This window comes from Myripristis murdjan, chromosome 23 (genome assembly GCF_902150065.1).
Source record: "Myripristis murdjan chromosome 23, fMyrMur1.1, whole genome shotgun sequence".
Lineage (NCBI taxonomy): Eukaryota > Metazoa > Chordata > Actinopteri > Holocentriformes > Holocentridae > Myripristis > Myripristis murdjan.
Window position 1 is genome coordinate 4,405,001 of NC_044002.1, and position 23,555 is coordinate 4,428,555.

A 23,555-nucleotide genomic window follows, 5' to 3' on the forward strand; every position below is an offset into this window, starting at 1 on the left:
CCAAGCTGAGATCCTGTTTTATCAACAGGTGGTAGGATAAAAAAAAAAAAAAAAAAGGTTGAACTAAGAGGAAATAAATAATTATTCTAAGAATAAATGAAAGCAGGAGGATGATGAGAAACATCACAAGCTATAGGGAATTATGCTGCATCATGTCCTTGTTTTATTCTTTATTTGGAGGTTTTAATTTCCTCGTACCATGGTGACACTTTCAACTTCAGAAGGAAAAAAAAATCCCCTACAGATTATCTTTAAAAGGCTGCACACATTGACTCCATATTTTTATTCCCATTTCTGAAACAAGGAAGCACTTCATGTATTCACTATTTGGTTCATTTGGCTGCCCAGTCAACATGGTCTTTTCACAGAAAACCTAAAATTCTTGATGTATTTCACAATCTTAGAAACACTCAGTCCACATTTGGAAAATTAAAATATTTAATTGCTGAGACCATGAAACAGGACATGAAACACTCGCTAGTTTTCATCTCATTTTGTGGTTCATCAGGTTCACGATAACGGAAAGCAGAACAAACCATAAACTGTCAGAGAAAGGGAACAGCAACCACAAAGTGCGCAGGTGCATTCCCTCATGCTCCATGTAGGGCAGAAATGAAGTGAAAGTGCATTGGAATGAGATGAGTGCCGCTCTGCACGCTGAGGTTTGTGTGGTTAGGAGGTTGGACTCAAGCTGGAACTGATGTGCAGCTGGAAGGAGAGTCCATGTGTTACGTATAAGACAGGAATAAACTGGCAACTGTTTTTCCACTGATAAGGCACTGGAAGGCATTATAGACACATTATGTTATGCATCACTGTGCATGGGTACCTGTGCTACAGACCCACATACACACTGGTTATGTGGGTACCTGTAGCACACAGCTGCATTATCAGTGTTCACACAGTGAGCAACACAACCAACAACCAACAATCAAGTTATTAGAAGTCTAATTAGTACATATTGTCTAGTTAATACATATTGCTTTGCCTGTCAACCACTATTAACTATGAACTTAGTGTATGGTGAAGTGTTAGCATGGAGCCCTGGAGTCAACAGTGTTCCTGGACACATGAATGACTTTGTTGTCTATGTTCCCGTCACCAAAGATGCCAAAGATGCCATATCCCAAAAAACTGAGGTAATCCTTCAGCAAAACTGGACTTTGGTAGTGTTGGTTAGTTAGTGAGTCCACACGATGGTGAAATATCCTCATTAGTGGTGCTCCCCTGGGCTGCTCATCCAGAATACTGTGCCTCTATGTCTCAATTCACTTCCATAGTGTGGCAAAACAGCTCCCAAAATAAAACTTAGCAAATTAAAGAACACAAACAAAGGAGGTTATGTCAGTGTAAAATACAAGTGCTGGTACCCATTTTTTCCTTGTATAATTAAAATCATCTATGAAAGTATTATCAGGTCGCTTCTTCTTGGTGCAAGGTTACTAAGTGGAAGTTTCCTGCTGATGCTTCCTGATGGATCTACTTTCTGATTCAAATTGGAAAATGATAAGCAAACAGCTGTTTAATTTCCCTCAAAAAAGGGTACCAGGACTTGTAATATGTCGTTATATGGAACCCTGACTTCCTTTCCTGATGATCACTTCCTCTCCTGAAGCTAACCTCCTGTACAGCTGTGACAGTTCATCAGCATGTGGTGTGTGTGACTCTGGCGTGCAGGGGATGTCAAAGTCCGACGACGTTTGAGACTCCGACAGCTCACCCCCTTTCGGCTGGACACTGTGGTCGCCACACTCGTTCTTCAGAGGCACAGCATCGCTCCTGTGCACTCCGTGCTCCTGCCTCCTCTGCTCTGGCTGGAGGATAAAAGTCTCTAATAAGGACGGCTCCTGCTCACGCGAGACCTGGCGGCACAGAGAGGTAGACGGGGCTGAGCTGAGTTTTTCTTGGCCGAGGGTGTCATCTTCATCGTTGTCACTGAACAGCTCGGGGGTCTGAGAGCCTGTCATTCTGGAAGGGGAGGGGCTTGTGAGAGAACAGCAGGATTGTGATTGGCTAGTGAGGCTGTTTTGGCTGTCAGTCAGCGTCTCGGTGGTGAAGAAGTCCTCCCACTTTGGAGGCTTGGAGGTGCTGATCAGAGACTCCTTCCTCTCATCGTGCTCTGTCTTCCTTTTCTCTGGCTCCCTCCTCTCCTCACCTTCCTCCTCTTTCACCTCATTCATCTCTTTTTTCACTTTTGCCTCCTCCTTCTCCCCAGCTTCCATTCCTGTTTCTGTCTCCCCCTGCTGTTGATCCTCCTCCTCTTCCTCCTCCTCTTCATCGTTGGACTCAGTGCAGTCCATGTAGTTTGCTGCAGTCGACTGTATGACAGTCACAGTCACGGGTAAAGGCTCCTCCACAGGCAGCGTCAAAGGATTCTCAACTTCAACTAAAAGCAGAGAAATACCAAAGAGTTAAATATCATCAAGACACTGATTAATAGGGACAAAACAAAAAATATCTAGACATGATAGAAAGAGGGAAATATATCAAGCATTTATGTACCATGACTTTTTACTTCCTTGTTCAGGGCCATTTTCTTCCTCACTGGTGCTATGTCCGGCCCGTCAAACAGCTCATCATCAGTGTCTGAATCTGAACAGAGAATAAACAGGAGAATACGGTAATTTGACGTTATCTGGGGTTAAACAAACACATCCGGTTTGTAATTTGTAATCAAAGTGTGTGTCCAGTACTGACGTCTCTTTAGTTGGATCGTCTGTTGAGTTTGACTTTCTTTTCTTTGCCTGTTGAGCCGTGGTGGCTATCACTACCCAGCAACCAATAAACCAATGAGCGTCACACAACAAAGCACTTATGCACAGCCCCTGTCACGCAGGTGTGTGTGTGTGTGTGTGTGTGTGTGTGTGTGTCTCACCATATGTAGGTAGCTGCACCCTGGTGCGTTTGAGTATTCCCAGTGGTTTGTATATGAACACTGCTTGTTCAGACTGGCTCCTGCACATCGGCTTCAACCTGGGGAAGAGCCCAAAAGGCAGACTAAACGTCACAGTCATCCTGTGTTTATGGAAAACAGCCTTGTTTTTAAATCACTATTAGCTATTCAACAACTGTATAGACAATGACAAATTACAATGATAGAGTGAAGAGAGAACTGTAATAAGTCTAGTCTGTCTTTTGTACTGTAATTATTTGGCCTAATATGATGCAATTTGCTGTGACACTATTGAGTGTTTTTTCCAGGTATGCCAATAATGCATCATTTGAACTGACCTATACTAAGAGAAACAGCGGCAACAGCTGACTGAGGATGTACTTATCCATCCCACGTAAATTGGTTTTGTAACATAAATCAGTTAATAATATGAATTAAAAATCAATTTAGCAAACTGACTCACAGCTCTGTGACATCAGTCAATGTGCGGCCAATAGGAATAACACTGGGGTAGATGTTGACTGGCTGCAGGTAGGACAGGAAGTCTTTAATCTGAAAATACACAGGAGCACAGAGAGCATGAATTAACAATCACATCTTTTTGCGTTTAATCAATGTACAGGAGTGCAGAAAGGCATGGAGAAAGGACAGATCGAGGAAAAGAAAATTATTATCCTGCCTGGTTGCATGCATGTTATACATTTTTAGGGCTGGGAAGATATGCTTATCTTCTGATTCAGTGCTATCACAATATTTGGGTGGCAGGTTGATATGTATTGTGAATCTTAAGGTATATGATTCTACAAGTATTGCAATTTGATATTATGATTTATTGACAAAAAGTTCAATCATGCACTTCTAGAGACTGTATATCATATTTCCCAAAACAATGCACATCAAGCATTTAAGTATTTAAGCACTGAGGTATTACAATTCAATATTACAATTCATTGCATATTTGTTTTTTGGATTATATCGAAAAATTGATTTTAAAAAAATCTGAAAAAAGAAAAAAGAAAGAAAGAAAGAAAAAATCAACCTTAAGTGAGTCTGTGTTTACCAAGCCCTAATATTTACGGTATGCACAACACATGAACTAGCAACCCTAACCCTAAACCTGTATAAAGATTCTGATATGGATTTTTGAAGATCAATATTAATATTTTGGAAGTGAAAATGCTGATAGCTGACAATTTGTAACACCACCTAGCACATTTAAATTGGACCATTTTTATACTAAATAATGATTTTTAAAAAATTTACAAATTCTCACAGACATCCAGTACAGTTCTAATCAATTCTATTAAAAAATATGTACTAAAATAAACTGCATCATATCAGAGGTGGACAACGCTGACTGGAGCAGATCTAACTTTTAATTAAAAGCCATCATCAGCCCCATAATTCTATAAACTGATGCATCAGTCTAAGTGTAGCCACATCACTTTGGGTTAATGGTGCTTCTCTATGTACATACCTCAGAGAAGGACGAGTGGAAGCTGAAGCAGGCTCTGTAGGAACTGTTTCCTGTTCTACAAACACAAAAACACACTCAGCACTCACTAAACAGTACAGATGTAGTATACACTGAATCCTATGTACACTTGAATTCTGAATGTTTATGACTTGTTATCTGTCAGAAGTTGTCCCGCTCAGCTGAGCCTTGAACAGGGAGGCAGCTGAACACACTTCTTGCTCTCCGTCTCTCTGTCAGTGTGCTCTTACTTGACTATAACACTGCCTTTCTTGCTTCTCTCTCCAAACCACATGGTGGACGGTTTGATGCTGATGATACGAAAGGGAGTCCCGTCAGGTGCCACAGAGCCACATGGCAGCCTGTTGCCTTGTAGAAACTCCTCCTCCTACACACACACACACACACACACACACACACACACACACACACACACACACACACACACACACACACACACACACACAGGTAAGGATTACACATAATTTCTCTGAAAAACTTCCATGATGTCACTAATTTTAGACAGAACTTTTCCAACCCATTTTTAGAATTCTATGACTTTTCCAGGTTTTCTGTCACTTTAGGATTCCTGTCTCCTCCCTGAACATGTCTTCTGAATGAAAGCAATTTTTTTTTCATCAAAAAAAAGTAAATCACCTATCCCTGTTGCCTTTCAAAGGAAAATAGGTCGATCTCTTTATTCATTTCCATAGTGCGGCAAAATGACTACCAAAATAACACTTGTGGAACATAATCAAATATGAACAAAGCGTATTAAATCAATATTAAAAAAAAAAAAAAACAACTAGGCCCGGTACCCATTTTCCATTACAAATTGGAAAGTAACAAGAACCATTTCATTTCCTTTTCATATTGACATAATCTGCTTTGTTCCTGTTCATTTACACCATCAAAGTGTTATTCTGGGAGCTGTTTTGTTATGGAAGTGCATGGAGAGACAGAAATACACCATGTGGACTCAAATAATTGAATTTTGCTTTAAGCATCTGAAAGAGCCAGAGGTAACACTAAGTATCTGTGTGTGTGTGCGTGTGCGTGTGTGTGTGTGTGCGTGTGTGTGTGCCTATGTGTTACCCTGGCGTGTCGACAGGCGTGGATCTGTGTGCTGCGCTTGGTCGTCACATAACTCAGGATTTCTGGCATCTTCTTAAACATTTTCAGATGTGATACATGGACCTTGAAAGGAACGAACACACACAAAAATGAAATGTACCGAAAACCAGTCACACATGTATTGCTTTATACATGGTAGCACATAAGGGTGAACGTGTGTGTATGTGTTACTTGTGTATTGAACTCTTCTCCCAGGTTGGTAAACAGGTATTCGTATCCATAGGCAGCTTTACAGTTGAGCCAGACCACATGGTAGGCGCTCTGACTGATCCAGTTTCCCACCAGCTCTGAAATGCCCTTCAAACACGACTCCTGCAGCCAGGCAACACACACATTACACACTGTGGTATCAATGAGACAGAACTACATACACAAACACAGAAAATTTATTCATTGTAATTAAGCAATCCATGCTGAAACACACTCATTAAAATAATACAAAGCTTTGTAAAATTCTATAATAATCCCTGACTTCCCCTTAGCATGTATTCAATTCCCTGCTTTCCTCTTTATGGAATACACATCTCACAATTCCATGATATTCCAGCCATTCCATGACAAGTGGGGAACCCGCAGACTGTTCACCTACCCGACTGGGAATTTGATAGTAGCGTGGGTCATAGAAAGTGGAGTCCAGATACACACTCTGAATATCCTTCACCCTATGACAGAAGACAGCAGAGTGTGTGAAGTGTGAGGCTGTGTGTGAGGAGGAGACAAAATTTACCCCAACAGCCACAATTGAATCCTCATGCCATTCATTTCAAAGTTTTACATAGTCATTTTCTTATGAGCTGATACAAAAACAATCTTCTTAAGGTAGAGGTACACATTTAGAGTGTGCTATATTGATATATATATATATATATATAATATATATATACATATATATATATATATATATATATATATATACACTATATTGCCAAAAGTATTCGCTCGGCTGCCTTCACACACATATGAACGAGTGACATCCCATTCTTAAACCATAGGATTTAATATGATGTGGGCCCATCCTTTGCAGCTAGAACAGCTTCAACTCTTCTAGGAAGGCTTTCCACAAGGTTTAGGAGTGTGTTTATGGGAATTTTTGACCATTCTTCCAGAAGTGCATTTGTGAGGTCAAACACTGATGTTGGACAAGAAGGCCTGGCTCTCAGTCTCCGCTCTAATTCATCCCAAAGGTGTTCTATCGGGTTCAGGTCAGGACTCTGTGCAGGCCAGTCAAGTTCATCCACACCAGACTCTGTCATCCATGTCTTTATGGACCTTGCTTTGTGCACTGGTGCGCAGTCGTGTTGGAACAGGAAGGGCCATCTCCAAACTGTTCCCACAAAGTTGGGAGCATGGAATTGTCCAAAATGTCTTTGTATGCTGAAGCATTAAGAGTTCCTTTCACTGGAACTAAGGGGCCGAGCCCAACGTCCGAAAAACAACCCCAAACTATAACCCCCCTCCACCAAACTTTACACTTGGCACAATGCAGTCAGACAAGTACCGTTCTCTTGGCAACCACCAAACCCAGACTCGTCCATCAGATTGCCAGATGGAAAAGCGTGATTCATCGCTCCAGAGAACGCGTCTCCACTGCTCTAGAGGCCAGTGGCGGCGTGCTTTACACCATTGCATCCGACGCTTTGCATTGCACTTGGTGATGTGTGGCTTGGCTGCAGCTGCTCGGCCATGGAAACCCATTCCATGAAGCTCTCTGCGTACTGTACTTGGGCTAATCTGAAGGTCACATGAAGTTTGTAGCTCTGTAGCAATTGACTGTGCAGAAAGTCGGCGACCTCTTTGCACTATGCGCTTCAGCATCCGCTGACCCCTCTCCGTCACTTTACGTGGCCTACCACTTCGTGGCTGAGTTGCTGTTGTTCCCAAACGCTTCCATTTTGTTATAATAGAGCTGACAGTTGATTGTGGAATATTTAGTAGCGAGGAAGTTTCACAACTGGACTTACTGCACAGGTGGCATCCTATTACATTACTATTACAGCACCATGCTGGAATTCACTGAGCTCCTGAGAGCAACCCATTCTTTCACAAATGTTTGTAGAAGTCGTCTGCATGCCTAGGTGCTTGATTTTATACACCTGTGGTCATGGAAGTGATTGGAACACCTGAATTCAATGATTTGGATAGATGAGCGAATACTTTTGGCAATATAGTGTATATATATACACACACACACACACACACACACACACACACACATCGCACTAACTCACCTGCTGCCAGAGTGCAGAAATTCTATCCGCGATGCGTCTCCTACTGCGAACCTGAAGTCCCCTGTATACAACACATTACCTTGGGACCCCTCAATCAGGAACCTACACACACACACACACACACACACACACACACACACACACACACACACACATATACACACACGCACTCTTTCAATCTTTAATTTTTGCATTAGATTTCATATCCCACAGTTGTTATTTAGCCATCGCAGGCGTTTGATTGGCAGGTGATCTGAAGTGCAGTTCAGAAACACCACGGCACCAAAGCTGGAAACTAAAATGGATCACAAAGTTTCATAAATGAGGCATGCAAACTGGTTAGGCTGAAAAAAGGGAAAAAACTGAAAGCAAAGTATTTAAAAATAAGCTATTAAATGCTCATTTCTGATGACTTCATAGTGGAGCTGGTCACACGCTAAAAGAATTACAAGATTTATCAGATATTATTTTTTTCTGACTTACCCAGACCAAGACTGCTTTAAGGTTGGTTCTTTCGCTTCCGACAGAGCTAGGCTCACCCATAGACTTCAAGTCTTTATGCTAGGCTAACACAAAATGCTACCCATAGAAGCCAAACCACTGAACATACGGAGGTGAAAATGGGATTGAACATCTTGTCTCAGTCTGGGTATGTTTTTTTTTTTTTTTTTTTGCTTATTGGCCTTTGTTTTGAGGCTGAAAATGAGCATCTTGTTGGACTGTATTGAAGGCTAGCAGGAAGCTGCAGCAAGCAGTGAGTAACTTTTTACACAAGCAAAAACTTTTGTTATATTAATTTGGCGGCTTTAATGTCAGATTTCTAATTGGCTTTGCCTAAACACTCGTGCAACACGCCAGGACACACAGATTCAAAAAGTCACAATTCTTTAGCGATTTCTGCTTTCAGGCTACAGCCACAGCACAACATATCTGCACATCTGACACGCCATTTGATGCTGCACCAGCCAAATGACCACAGCAAACAATGCAATGACCACTCTACTCCATCCAAGTTTGGTGGTGCTACCTCTTGTTGACAGTCGATTTTGTTGACAGTCCATACATTCAGTCTGAAGAAATCACGATTCTATGTGGTACGTGAATGAGACAATGAGACAACAACTCCTCACTGCTGTGGCTGAATGTCTAGTTAAAAAAAACAAAAAACTCAAGAGAACTGTGAGAACAGCTTGACTCACATAACAGACCCGGGACAGTGGCCGGCTGGCAGCAGAGTCACCACTATCTCTTCTTTCTGTGACACAAACAGCAGGCAGAACGGCAAATGTTTTATATTTTTAATTGCATTGCTGCTTTGTTCAACAGTCGAGACAATGGAACCAAGAAAGAACATTAGAAATAAGTAGCAGCAGGGGTCTTGACTTTATTTGTGGCCTGTAAAGGTTGCTGTAGGATCTCATTTGACCCCTTATTCTCTCACAAAATCTAACTTACTGGCAACCTGACAAACCAAGCCTCTCCCAAAGCCTGACATCATCTGCTTTTACCTCTCCTGACGCCTCATCCACCAGGGAGATCTGAGTCGGGCTCTCCAGCTCCAAAGGAACCTACAACAGATCATTCAGCAGGACAGAGAAGCAAAATTATGTAAAAGTGGCTACCAGGTAAATTTCACATCAGATCCTACATAACATCATGTTAATATTGTCAGTTAAGAAGCATACACTCCAGGTGTTGAGGAGGCATTGACGATATGTCAACATGCATCTTATGTCACGTTGCAGTGCATGTCTGATGTGGTTTTCTCCATGTGCTGACACTGAGCATCCGACTTGCACAGGTTTATGTGTTTTTGGGTTAGAGATGAAAACACAGATGGCGGTGATGAAGCATCTGATCTGCTGAGTACTTGTAGTGGGTGATTTACTCAATTTTCACCATGTATGAAAGTACTCGAGATTGGATGTTTCTCCTGTTAACTATATTAAGGATTACAACAGTTATTCAGAAAATAATTGTCCAAATAAATCAAGCAAAAGGCTTTCATATTTTGTGTTATGATGGGGTAAAGAGTTGTCCTGAACTGCTGAGACATTTCAGAGTCATATTCTGTTGAGAAGTGAGTGCCAGTCATCATTCTACACCACATCATAAGAAAGTGGGTTGCCCTCCAATTGGAATCTGCACAATCACCAACACACATAACAGGGACTTACAATGTGTTCCTCCCAGAAGGCATACTTGGGATTGCTCAGCAACAGCTCTTTGGTCACATAGGAGCAGTACAGCTTGACTGTCCGACTGGATCCACGACGATACACAACATAAACACAAGCACACACACAAAGTCACACAAGCAAAGTCAGTGCATGGTGAATAATATCACTATTGACTGTGTTTAGAGCCATCCTCACCTGAAGTTCAGCTTTCTCCTCAACAGAGGTCCTTTCAGTCCTTTCATATGATCTGTTGACGGTAATGACAGAGCATCACACAGGGGGAAGAGACACATGTCAAACCTACAGGGCTCTATATATAGTGAAAGTAGCTTATTTTGTTTGACATTATGCTAGCACTAGTGTGTGGAGAGCTATTCATGCTGTAACGTTAGCTAGCTAGCAGGCTAACTCACCTTTATGACAGTGGGACAGAAAATATGCCCGGGCATGTAAATTCTCCCGGTCGAAGCGGTCCAGCGAAATGGTAGGATACTCCTTCATACGCCCTGCAAACGAACTCATTTTATCAACTTTGTGTTTTTTTTTTTCGCTATGTAATAAGAAACATTACTTTCTAAATGACACTTCGGCGGCGGAGCATCTTCTAACAACAACAAGGATGGTTTGAAAGCCCTCCTCTTTTCTTGCTCTTTCCAAAAAGCCACTTCCGTATTTGACGTCTGTTTACTAGTTCGGGTGCCAAGATGTTCAGCGCCATCTACCGTCCGCGGCTGTAACAGCCTCCACCGCAGAAGAAGAAAGCTTGTGGTTACCTGGCAACCAAGCACGAGCGACGCGGCGCACAGGAAAAACAGTTAGCGCTAGCTGCTTAGATAGCTGGAAACCCGTGTGAAGTAGAGTCCAGAAGAGTGTGAGTACCTTTAACTTTCTGTCTGGAATGAATATGGAAATTTGTTGTAAATAATGTATGTATTACATTTACTTTCAAGTTAGAAAAAGCAGGGGAACTGCAGCCTCTCGTATGGAGAATGCGTGGCGCTCAGTTTAAAAAATGCCTGCTGGAGTGTCTTTGCTGAACTACAAATGCAAATGTACCCATACAATTTGAATTTAGAGCTTTTACTATGTATTTGCGTTGACTCTTCAGCTTGGCCTACATCCCATACAGCAAGCAGAATCAAGTTTCACCTTTTAACCGGTAACGTTACAACTCCCTCACTTCCTCCAAAATACACAAATGTTACTAGCAAGCACAGTGAACCAATTATGAAGGCTAACATTTTATTGAAATAAAGTGCTGCTTGGTCAATCACTTATGTACGAGCGTACCTCAACCATTTATGAAAGCCCTATGTTATGTTAATCATGCTATGCACAGTTGCAGATATACAAGGAAACATTTTTTTTTTTTTTTTTTTTTTTAAGTAGATGGAGCTTGGCTTTCCTGTTCTTTATAGGAGAGCTAACGTCTAGAGGCTGTTTGTGTAATCCACCAGCGAGCTAACCAAATAAGATAAACAAAGTTAAAAAATCAACAATACATTTATGTGACACACCTTTGACGAACTCTAAACTCATATGGATAGTTTATTGCTCTTGCTCCATCCATCAGATTAGGAGTTTTGTAGGTGTAAGTGCAGAGCCTGTCTGATGAAAACACAACAGTTCTGGTCACGTCAGCACTAAATACACTGTCAGAAACACATTAGGAGGGCATGTCTGTATCCCAACGTACAATTTACATAAATGTACCCCCTGTAGGGCTAATTACTGGAGCTCAAGGTAATTATGTGAACCTTTTTCAGAGCCAAAAGGTACATATCTGTTGAGTAGCCTTGAAATGAAATATGTTTTGTAGATTTGTGAATATGAAAAATAGTTAATACAGACATCCAGTCAATATTGTAGTTATAATACAGGAACAAGACTGGTCTCTATAAAGTACACACCACAAGGAAACAACACATTTACACAAGAAATAAGTTCCCAATGTCAAGGGTGCAAAGGCTGGACCTTAGAGGCCCCAGTGACAAGCCGCTCTACCCCTAAAGGTACAATTATGTGCTTTATTTTCTGGGAGAGTAGAAACCAATCTGCTCTTCATTTTAGGCTCTCGTGAACCAGTGACTTTCTGTGACAGCCTCCCAGCAGCACTGCTATGTCTTGGGCCTCCTGTGACAGCAACACCAGGCCAAAGTCCATGAGCAGAGCCAAAGTTTGGACAGCCGAGGTGGAAAACCTGTACAGGTTCCAACAGGCTGGCTACAGAGATGAACTGGAGTACAGACAAGTCAAACTAGTGGCCTTGGTAAACATACTAACGTGGTTTATAGTGTGTTAGAATCGTCTTCATCCAGCACAGTGTTGTTAGGCTAGTGTACACACTGATGACAGCTGGATGTAAAAGGAACTCTCATTCATCGAATCACTTAATTATCATGTCTGTTTCTGTTTTTGTCTCAGATCGACAAATGGCCAGAGACTGGGTTTGTAAAGAAGCTCCAGCGTCGAGACAACACGTTTTATTACTTCAACAGGAAAAGGGAATGTCAGGACCAAGATGTCCATAAAGTCAAGATCTATGCGTATTGACGTGAGCAGGACTCTGTGCTCCCGTCAACAGAGGATGGAGCTTAGTTGTGATGATACAGCCACTGTCTGTCAGCTCAAACACAGCAGACACGCACACAGCTTCCTCAGTGAACCAGTGAATAAAGGGAACTGGAACTTGAAATCTGAGTTGGATTTCACAGTTTCTTTTACATTTAATCAGAATTGAGCGTAATCTCGCTGCTCAAACTCCACACCTCTCCATTTTTACAAAGGAATAGGACACCCTGAAATAAAAAAAAATAAAAAAAAATCTGTCATTATCTACCAAATCCCAAGTCATTTATAACTCAACTAAAGTTAGCAGGACCTTCAAATACAGTAAATTATTCCTGCATGTGCAACTGGTGTATTATCAGAGAGGATAATATAATATTTGAGATCCACAGTGCAGTCATGACATGCTACACCACACTTGAATCATGCAGCACAAACTGTTTGGAGAAACTTGATGGACATTTTCTGTTTTTTTGTTTTTTGTTGACGCTGTAAAAAAAGAGGAGCCATCTCGTATTTCACTTTGGCACAAACTATTTCAATAAACTGGTTTTGGGAACTCACTCGTAAGTGAACAATGGAATGAGTATTGAATTGAATAAAAAGAACCATGGAACAATTTTTAAATGAGATCAATTGCAAGAATATCCAAAATCCTCTGAGTTCATGATGTTATGGCAATAACAAAGAGTGTTATTTTCCTCTGCATTACAGGATTTTTCTCTGTAGTGCTTTAACGCCTGTGGCATTTATGAGTTGTTCAAGAAATATGACTGAAAATTTCTTTTGGGATTTAGAAGTGGGCCTGCATGTCACACTCCCCTCATGTGATGGTGAGGGATTACGTTAAGCTACATCATCCAAAGTATGACCCCCTGCGTGCTCTCACATCTGAGGGCCTTTCCCATGGATCAAGAACACAGCTTGGTATTTAGCAGCCTCGGTTAATAAGAGATATTCTTTTTGTCATTATAATGCCATTCTGTAACTCTAGAGCTTTGGGTAAACCCATGTGGCTGTCTGAGTAAGGAAATGATCCCATGCTACTGAACAGAGATTTCAAAGCTGCTATGACTGCACCTCACACCATAGCCCTGATATAGGAAATAAGCAGGTAGGTGAAACAGTTTTGTATTTAATTTTTATTGTCTAATTGCATGTCATTGCATTTGTTCATTAGGTATGGGTGAGGCAGAGTAACTAGTTGGGCTGGGATGACTTGCTTGCCTCCTGATTTGATACTATGACAATACTTGGGTGCCGATTCAATATGCATTGTGATTTTTGTGTTTTGAATTCTCCTCTAGTTTGTGGTTGTAAAGTTTCATGAGGCTGTGATTATCCTAGAGGTCACAATAGGTCATTTTATACAGTGACGCACAGTTTCAGGGGTCAGGAAAACAAGAACCAAGAAAAAGGATTCAGCAAAGTGATGCAATGTGGTTCCTTTACAAAAACAAAAAAGTTAAACTATTTAGTTTTTTTTTTTTTTCATGAATTTGTGACTTAACTAACTCAGGATTTGAAAGGTGTTTTTATAAATGTGTGATTTTTTTTTCCCCACATAAATTTACCATTTTAATCTCAGAGAATATCCAAGTTTTTTCTTGGAATATTGCCTGGCAGTGGGCTCCATAACATGGCCCAAATACTCCGTTTTAGTACCTCCTCCCACAAAACTTTATGTTTCACACACACACACACACACACACACACACACACACAGTGCACGCCTGCCACTCTCGGCTCAGCAGTAATTGAACTCGCCTTTAAGTGCCTGAAGCTGCCCCGCTCACTCCCTTTAACAGATACTTGACCCTGTCCTCTGTGCTCCAGTCATGTTTCCAGCGGACGGCAGGACAGTGTGGCGGGTTAGGAAGTGAAGCCGGACACTCCGCTCGGGTGAGTGAGCTCAGACAACGGTTTGCCAGCCACCTCAGTCAGGCAGAGAGTACCGCTGTGTCCTCTCGGCCATTGCTGGAGTTGTCTGGATGGTTAGCTTAGCGACGCTAGCAGCCCAACCTGGTTTACTAGTGCTGGCCTTATAACGGGTGAACCAAAGTAACACAGTCAAGTGAATTCGGCTGACAAATGGTATCGCTAGCTATAATTAGTCAAATAACCTTCCCTAGTAACGTCTGCACAGTTAAAGTACAGTTGAAACACAAGACTGGCATTATTATTTGACTCGCCAAAGGTTGGTTAAATTGTCTTTTCCCGTGGTATACACAGCTAACTAGCTAACGTTAGCTGTTTGGGTAAAGTTAATGTTATTTAGCCAAGGGTAGCTAACGTCAGCAAAGATACTGTATATTTGTGAGAGCAGCTGGATAACGTTACTGTAGATAGCTCGTTTTATTTTCTCCATGCTGTCGTGTTGGTCATAAGCAGTCAGCTGTTAAGCTGTTGAGCTGTGAGAAATGTTAGCCCGAGGTCTGTGCGGTATTTATGTTGAGGTGCTGCTGGCTCTGACATGAACAGTTAAAAGCTTGTTAAAAACGTGCCGGGATGTAACATTTTATGAGTGGTTCGCTGAGCATGTCACGGACAGGAACACGTAAACACACAGCAGCTTCTCCTGCAGACAGAATACTTTTAACCAAAGTCCAGTTGAATGCTGCTTTTTGTCGGCTAAGGCACCTAGTAGGGCATGACCTTTGACATTCAGCGATTTGTCTTAGGCATTTTCTGAGAATTTCGGCGTAGAAATAGTTCAGTAAAAGGTCACATTTAAGGTTTTATTAGTGCCTGACACTGCTCGCTACCACGTCCGTTGTGTATGCAGGTGGGAGAACATTGTAAGAATAAACTCTAACACCAGGGAGAGAATTTAAACTAAAATGTCATTCGAATAAATGCTGCTTTTTGTCGGCTAACGCACGCAGCTGGTAGGGCATGACCTTTGACATTCAGCAATTTGTCTTAGGCTCTTTCTGATAATTTCTGGAAAGTTTTAATTCTGTTTATCTCACCTCAGTCATTTTCATTGCAGCAAAATGGGACTGTCAATCAGACAGGCTGTCCAACTCTGTCCTAATAAACTGTCAGAAATGTTCGACTGATACGTCGATTCTCGGTGATGCAATATCGATACTTGGCGACCATGTAACAATACAGTAAATTTTGCTATACAAAGTATCGTGATACTATACTGTATCACCCCCCTCCATATAAAACTATATATTTTATTGAAATTCTTACAGTTTGCTGAATTACATAAGCTGGTAATACAGTAAGACATTAAACGCTTCATTAAAGTTGTGTTCTCCCAGGTGTTCCACCTGGCCAAGTGGTTCAGTGGGTACAGCACGGATCGGCACTTTGACACTGTGTAAATGTGTTGTTGGCTCACATGTGAACATATTTTTCCTCTTAGCTTGGATAAGTCCTGGGGTCGTTTTTTAAAGAAGCCTAGTGCATCACAAGGCTACAGAGGAATGTAGCTTTTGGCCAGGTTTATGCTAACTATAATGAGGCTGTTGTTTCCCCACTGTGTTTTCTGCTGAGAAAGCTCTGTGAGGGTTTTATTTCCCTTCCTGCTGCCTTCTGACCTAGAAAGGAAGCAGCAGCTACAGCTGCTCTCTCTCTCTGGAAATGGTTGGTTAACTCTGCACAGCATGATGTTGTGAAATTGAGATTTGAGAAAAGCATTTTTTCCCCCCAATCCTCTCTTGATTTCTGTTTTTCCTCCCTGATTTCACTTTTCTTTGGTGCTGCCCCCCCTGGAAAGTTGGTGCCCACTGCAAGAGAAAAAAAAATGTTGAATGTCACAAGTCTCATTTAAGACTTTGGATTATAGTGGCAATTATGCCACCATTATAAATCCAAAGATGAGCTGATCAAATGTCTGAAGCTCGACTGTAGCTGCTGATTATTGTTTATTATTATTATTATTATTATTGTTAATATTTAACTGTCAATAACTGTTTCTACAGTCTCATGGGAAGGTGACAGAGCCCAAAGGGATGTATTCAAATTAGTACCTTGGTTGCTTAGTGAAGCTGTTGTTAGTAAATATTTGAAGTATTTCAAATATTGAAATGTTTTAATATTTGCAGTTTATTTACATATGCTTCAGGATGGTTACACACATGACAAGCAAATTTTGCCGCAGCTCTCTTGTCTTGTGACCTTGTTTTAACCACTTTTTATAGCTGACTTAGTTTTTACTGGCTTTAAATATGTAGACCAGGTGGTTACAACCCATGTTTGGTTCCACAAGAGGACAGTGGGTTCAGGCTGGGCTTGCTTTAATGACTGACTGATGTGATTTTGCATAATCATAATCATCCAAACACCAAGGGGATTTTTTAGCAGGTGTTAACAATTTCACAGAAATAGGGGTATTTCCATTTGTTTACCCGAGGAAATGCTTTTTTTCCCCCCTCTTGATGCTCACCTACACAGTAAAGAGGTGATTGTAAGCTCTGCTGGCCTTGAGAATTACTGATTTGTTGGGCTTTATTTTTTCTCATGAATTTGAAAAGGCTTTGGCTATCAAACCAAAGACCAAAGAGACTTTAAAGAAGAGTGTGGCTGCTCTAATATGGAGAAATTTGGCTTTGTTGTGATTTGAGCTTCTTGTTATCACACACTGTTGTCATCATTTACACCCTCTGTTGAAAGACTTGCCTTTCTGTGGTGGCATTACACTTGAAACAGAGGAAGTGAAGCTGAAGACACGAGTGTGAAAATCGCAACTGTTTTCCAAGTTTTGTTCAGCTTTAGTGAGAAACCGCAGCAGGAGAACCACCAGCAGTGCTTGAGAAACTGTGAATTTAAAAAAAAAAAAAAAAGAGAAGCTATTTCTGTCAATATTCAGTTCTTATTTTGAACTTTTTCAGCAAAGTTAAATTCCATATAAGCTTACTTGTACACTAACAGTAGCATAGTAAGTGCAGGGGAGAGGGCAGTGCATGGTTTGCAAGAGCATGAAGGAAATTATTTGAGTTATAACTTGTTAACAGAGTTAGATGCCAAATGTTTCACTCAGGTTATGCTGATAATATGGCTTTGACAATTGGACTAACTGAGACAGTGTGATGCTCCTGAACTCTTCTCAGTGCAGTGATACTTTTGGACAGTAAGTTTTGTTTGCTGGATGCTTGACTACAGGGAGTTCTGTCCATCAGCATTAGCAGTATCACTTATTGAAGTGGCCATTACAAATAAAGGGCCACTGCTGCACCATGGGCATGATTTATGCTGGCAAAAGAGTGTATTGTATTCCCAGTTTCCATGTTTTAAACGGTTTATTTTACAAAGGCAAGGAAACAAACAGAGAACAAAGAAATCCCGCTCTCTCCCTGTCTCTCTCACTCTGGTAAAAAACCATACACCCACCCAGGTGCATACTGGTCCTATACCTGCCCTTACCTATATAGTCTTCGTGCCCAGTGTTAACAAACCCAAAATACACAAAACTAATTCTACAAACTACATATGCCAAACAAAACAGCAAAACATAAACAAATAATTAACAAAAGAAAAAGATATGATCAAAATCTAACCAAAATATAGCAATTATCTAAAATAATCAAACACTAATGGCTCCTACACTTATAATCCTCTGTTTCATTATAGGTAAAGGAAGTAGCCTCCCTGGCCGGCAGGTCCCTTCACCATAATGCCCCCGGCAGGATGTTGACACAGATACCTTCCCCGAGACTGTGGATGGAGGTACCTGGATGCTAGCTGGCTGGCATGCCGCAACTGCTAGCTAGCTAGTTGTCCATGAGGTAGCGCTGTTGAGAGGGGTGTGGTGGGTGCTGTCTGTATGTCTGCCAAACCGGCCATGGATGACTTCACCAGCAGGACTTATGGCACCAGCGGCCTGGACAACAGACCTTTGTTTGGAGAGACCTCGGCACGGGTAAGTGCTTCAAGTGTTTCTGAGCGAAGTTCAGGCCTGTGTGTATGACTTTTTAGTATGAAGTTCTCCAGTGTAATGCCAGACATTCACCCCCCTGTCACACTGAGTTGGGTCCAGAAATTTATTGATATGTCTAACTTCTCTCCTCTTTTCTATTTAGGACCGAATCATCAACTTTGCTGTGGGGGGAATTGCGTCTCTGGTTGTTCTGGTAAGTGCTGAACAACAGCTGGGCACAGTTCTCCCCTGACAGATACAGTGTTAGCCGTGATGTGTCTGCAGGTTTCACTGTGGCAGCTGATGTCACTGACGTGCTCCTCCTCTGTGGCTGAAGGTGTGCAGATTACCGGAATGAACTGCTGTACTGTTGACTCTTCATGTTGACTCATATCACTGAATTGCACCCCTACTGACAGAATCTAATATATTCCTATTTCTTAAAATATGGGCAACTTGCTCAGATAACCCAGCAAACATTTGATGATAGAATGGCTAGCAACAATATTGGAAACCCACATGGCTTTATTAGTTAACAGCTGTCTTAGTACATATATGTCTGCAATGTTATGATACTGTGAAAATTCCTTGTTTGTTAGGGTTGATGTTGGCCACCCCCTACAAGTTTCTGTCTGTCAAATGCCATCTAAGTCAATTTTTCTTTCAGATCATAATCAGCATAGGGTATAATGTCAAGGTAATGTTTACCCTTACTGAACTAAACCGACAGCCAGCTGGAAACTCATTTTTTAAAAACCCTCCACCATCCCCTCCATTTCACTGACATCTCTCTTTCATGACTAAAGTTTTTTTTTTTTTTTGACCTGGATTGACATGGTCGTTATATTTTATGGAGAGAACAGGCAGCCATAAATTCAGTGTACACTTTGGACACTGAATTTATGATTGAGCAGGACCACTAGCAAATACAGTGAGCTGCTGGATAAGTTCTGAACTGGATTAACAGAGGAAAATGTGATTGTACACTCCTTATTTTGTTTTTTTCTGCATACCACTTTGACGCAATGTTTCAGCTCTGTCAAAAGTTTTTTTTTTTTTTAATGACAGGTTTCACTCAAATCAAATTTATAAAGTTGTAAAATGTCTTGATGTCTTACAGTAATTGGCCTGATTTATACTGCCAATACAGCTTTATTTTTTTTTTAATTTTGATTTTGGATGTTAAAAGGGTCTTGAATACAGTTCGATACATACTTGAACTATTTCTCAGATATCTGAAACCTGTAGGTAACCTGATTTGGGTCAAATCTCCCATCACAGCTGCAAATTGCTGACCTTCATTGAGGTTCCAAGGAAACAGATACTAAAGGGTGACGTGCAAACACTGCAGACTGTTGGCCTGTCAGAGAGAAACTGAACAGTGAGGGCCTGCTGGTGGCTGCATGCAACAAAGAAATACAAAGAGGGACTTTTGTCTTTGTCATTGTTGATCATTTATCCATGTTAAAAAAAAATTCTCAGTGAATCTCTTAGTTACACTAATATTGTACATGTGAAGCAGCTGTTTCCAGTTGGTCTGGTTGATTTATTTATTTATTTATTTTGAAAATAAAGCACTCATGGGGCTCTGGTAGAGATGGGAGGAAGAACTAGTCAACACGCCTACAAGTGAGCAACAGAGCTTCACCATGAGAGGGTACTGTACTATCTGCAGCAGAAAATGAAAGCAAGTGGAGCCTATTGGAAAAGAGCCATTAGCTTGGCTCCCAGCCTAAGAGGAACAGGGCGCTGGCAGCTGAAACACTAACTGTGTTTGTTGTCACTTTTCCTTGAACACTGGGACTGTCTCAGCCTGTGTCACTGGCATTACACGCTTGATTTCCTTGTCACAGATTCCTCATTGACCTAATTTATTAAATCAGCAAGCAAAACGAAAGAAGAATTAAGAAAAGAGATGAACAGCGCTTTTGTGGAGATATTCTGAAGAAATCTAGTCAGCTTCTGTACTGAATGTAATGATTTTAAAAAAGCGAAAAAGAAAGAGAATGATGTAGAATCTGTAAGATTTTTAAAGGAGTTTTACTATGTTTTATCAGCCGAAATCACAGAATGGGGCTCCAACAGAGAGTGTCCATCTTTCTTATTGAGATTCATGCTATTTCCTCAAATGAAATTCTTGCTCATGTATGGGCACAAAAAGGAAATTTTCCTCACACACACACAAAGTGATAAATGGAAACTTCAGAGAGGAATCAAGATGAAATCCAAACTGTCACCTAAACAACAGTCAGAGATTCTCAGTGATTTAAAACATTTTCAAGAACCAGCTATAGGTTGAATCAGTTATGTAGTAAAATGGACAATTAAGACAATCCAGAACCTTAAGAGCTTTTTAAGAGCAGATGTAGGATAACTAGAATGAATTTGTGACGTAGTCTCGCATGTTTGTCCTGCGGTGTCTTCTAGGTGACTGTGATCAGTTCCTTTGTGTTCCCCTCGTTGTCTCCAAGACCGCTCAACGTCTTCTTCGCTGTGTGTATCCTGCTAACCTGTGGATCAACTTTAGTGCTGGTACAACACACACACGCACAACATACACACACATACACAGTAGATATATGGGGCTGATACTGCCCCTTTTATAAAAAAACAGATGAGGTCCAGTCATTGTTGTCTACATGATATGGTGCATTTTCATTGATCACATATACAGAATATCAAGGTTTTTTGGATTCCATACAAGCATGTGTGTCCTGTGGTCTAAATGCTTTCTCAGGAACTTGTCCTCAATGACAGAAATCAAACTAAATACTTGAAAGTTTAGGGGATGAAAGTGATCATTTCAGCAGCTGTAAATATAATATCAGTGTCAGCCTTTAACCCTTTGAAACCTGAGCAGATTCACTTGATTTCCTTAAAAAACATGGGCAAAAGGCAGCGAGCAACTAAACAAGGAATGACCCAAAAATTAGTGAGAAATGGGTAAAAAGTTACAAGAAAATCAGCTGACAGTTTTCTCTCTTATTTTCTCCATCTCTTCATCTTGCTCTCCTCCTCTAGATATTCTGGTACCGGCAGGGCGACCTGGAGCCCAAGTTCAGGAATCTGATCTACTACATGCTGGTGTCCATCGTGCTGCTGTGCATATGTGCCAACCTCTACTTCCACGATGTCACGTAGAGGCAGGGAGGAGGAGGAGAGGAAGAAGAAGGGAAGACATGGCCTTGACAGATGGAAGCGCGCACACACACACACACACACACACACACACATGCACACACAAAGGAAGACATGGAGGAAGGAACATGACAATGGAAGAAACACACCCCTTCACCAACAGTGACCAAAACAAAAAAGACTGACCAACTTGACTGTTTTTTTTTCTGTACCCACTTGAGCTGCATCGTACCAAGGATTTCCCTCCAGCTGGACCAAACCAAATGAGACTTAACGGTTCCAGCGGGAGAAGAACATGACGGACTTGTTGGTGCTGAGTGGAATGCACTGCACACATGACATACTGGCATAGAAATCTGTCCTACAGTGTCTTGGCTTGTGGACACACTGCTGGATAGGGCTGAAGTGGAAGACGTGTGTTTACATGCACATACGTATGATATACAGTCATATCCTGTTTACAAAACAAACTCATATCCATATTATGAGAAATCCAAACCCGACAGCGTTCTCTGTGTTTACTAAGGTTAGGACGCACGTAAACACCATCATGTTTACTGGTGATTTTCACAATCATTGGGAAGCTCTGCTGTGATATTTGTAATGTTTTTAGTTGTGTTAAGTTAAATTGGGATATGAAGATGATGATGTGGAGTTCAGCCTTAAATGAGCATACCAGTGATTCTGCATGTTTTTTAGTGTCATATCTGCAAAATGTATACACTTCATGTCTCTGCTAATCTTTTTCCAAAGTAAGCAGTTGTATTTTAGAACTCCCATATCTGTATTCCTACTTTTTTATCCAGCTGTTGGTTTTCTATTCACTCCACTATGATATGAAAATGAACTTTCAGAAACCTCAAACCTCACACCAGTATTCCTTCACTGTGATACAGTCTTCCACATTAGCTTTCTTTAAAGCAGCAGCACTGTTGTATTTTGATGTCTAGGAACTGGGAAAAATGAAATCCTTCCACCAGAAAATAGGCCCTGGGGAAACATTTGCTCTACACAGGGAATTATCAGCTCTGTGTTTGTGTTGAGAACTTTGTTAGCTGCAGAAGCACAACATAAGGTGGATGTTTCAAACAAAAAAATCAAAATAAAAATGGAGGGATTTTGACTGTATGTAATGAAATCTTTAGCACCCCCGTATGATTTGCAAAATAGTTAGTTACAATATAGAATGTGGGTAAACTGTAGCAAACGAGTCAAACTTTGAAAATCACTGGTATGGTCCTTTAAAGTAAAAGCTGCCTCAGATACTCTGTCACGGCTCCAGCTCATCAGTTTGTCACGTTGAATATATTCCAGGAATTACTTGGTGAGGAAATTTTGCAGTTTACTCTTTTTGGTCAGCTGATTGTTGAACGCTGATGCAAAATGCTCTCTAAGTTCTCACTGATTTTGAATGACTGACACCAAAACCTGATGTTTACTGTTGTTTTCGATTGCTGAAAGAATTTCTGTTGTCAAACCCAGTTGTAGCTGCTGGAAATGGGTAGAAATGTCCCAGTTCCTACAGGATCACCAAAGTATTTTTCAGAAATGTAGAGAACATCTTCAGTAGCTGCAGGGTTGTTTTTTTGTTTAAGCAGGATGTGAGTTATTAGCTAGAATATTGTGCATGTAAACACACTGAGGAAAGCCCGGGGGGAGGAAATGGAGAGCTTGAACTAGCTTCATCCCTCCCCTTCCCTCCAGTACTGTAGGCAGCATTACACACTAGCACACACAGCAATAGCACAAGCAGCTTCAGGGTTTTGTGGCAAACGTATGCAACAGTTTTTCTCCTTTCTTTCTGTCACCACCTCTTTTCTGCTCTATCTGATTATCCTGGTTGAAGATTAATTAATTTTCCAGATCAAGTCAAGCCAAGAGGATTTTTACAGTAATCACCCAAACTGATTTAAATGTGGACTTAATACTGACTGCCAGCGCTTGCACAAAGCAGAGCTGAATTCCAGGTTCGTCTAAAGCCATACACGCTTGCACACACACTCAGGCCAGCTGCAGCACCAATGAACATGAATGGGAGCATTCCATGTGGCTTACACTGAAGCTGCACCAC

The 23,555-nt window shown here is 41.1% G+C and overlaps 3 protein-coding genes across 4 annotated transcripts; 2 read left to right on the top strand and 1 right to left on the bottom strand.

Annotated features, from left to right (window-relative positions):
- Window positions 1-163: 163 nt before the first annotated feature.
- Window positions 164-10,583, bottom strand: dclre1c (DNA cross-link repair 1C, PSO2 homolog (S. cerevisiae)). The gene is made up of 15 exons (XM_030046284.1): window positions 10,323-10,583; window positions 10,105-10,156; window positions 9,907-9,991; window positions 9,238-9,297; window positions 8,929-8,984; window positions 7,730-7,831; window positions 6,091-6,163; window positions 5,673-5,813; window positions 5,463-5,564; window positions 4,619-4,755; window positions 4,371-4,425; window positions 3,357-3,445; window positions 2,876-2,973; window positions 2,503-2,592; window positions 164-2,386 (listed from the first exon to the last, which is right to left on the bottom strand). Exons 1-15 carry the CDS (start codon window positions 10,429-10,431, stop codon window positions 1,566-1,568), a joined length of 2,070 nt encoding a protein of 689 aa, XP_029902144.1. The 5' UTR covers window positions 10,432-10,583; the 3' UTR covers window positions 164-1,565.
- A 63-nt stretch (window positions 10,584-10,646) lies between these two features.
- On the top strand, window positions 10,647-13,040 carry meig1 (meiosis/spermiogenesis associated 1). 2 transcript variants are annotated; one of them, XM_030046020.1, is made up of 4 exons: window positions 10,707-10,780; window positions 11,018-11,068; window positions 11,980-12,178; window positions 12,334-13,040. In XM_030046020.1, the coding sequence occupies exons 3-4, from the start codon at window positions 12,029-12,031 to the stop codon at window positions 12,460-12,462; spliced, it is 279 nt and encodes a 92-aa protein (XP_029901880.1). In that variant the 5' UTR covers window positions 10,707-10,780; window positions 11,018-11,068; window positions 11,980-12,028; the 3' UTR covers window positions 12,463-13,040. The 2 variants fall into 2 exon arrangements, with proteins under 2 accessions (XP_029901881.1, XP_029901880.1); XM_030046021.1 differs by lacking the exon at window positions 11,018-11,068 and having other exon boundaries at window positions 10,647-10,780.
- Window positions 13,041-14,206: 1,166 nt separating this feature from the next.
- tmem243b (transmembrane protein 243, mitochondrial b) lies at window positions 14,207-22,245 on the top strand. Its single transcript, XM_030046042.1, has 5 exons — window positions 14,207-14,379; window positions 18,061-18,349; window positions 18,510-18,560; window positions 20,774-20,878; window positions 21,368-22,245. Exons 2-5 carry the CDS (start codon window positions 18,254-18,256, stop codon window positions 21,485-21,487), a joined length of 372 nt encoding a protein of 123 aa, XP_029901902.1. The 5' UTR covers window positions 14,207-14,379; window positions 18,061-18,253; the 3' UTR covers window positions 21,488-22,245.
- Window positions 22,246-23,555: the final 1,310 nt, after the last annotated feature.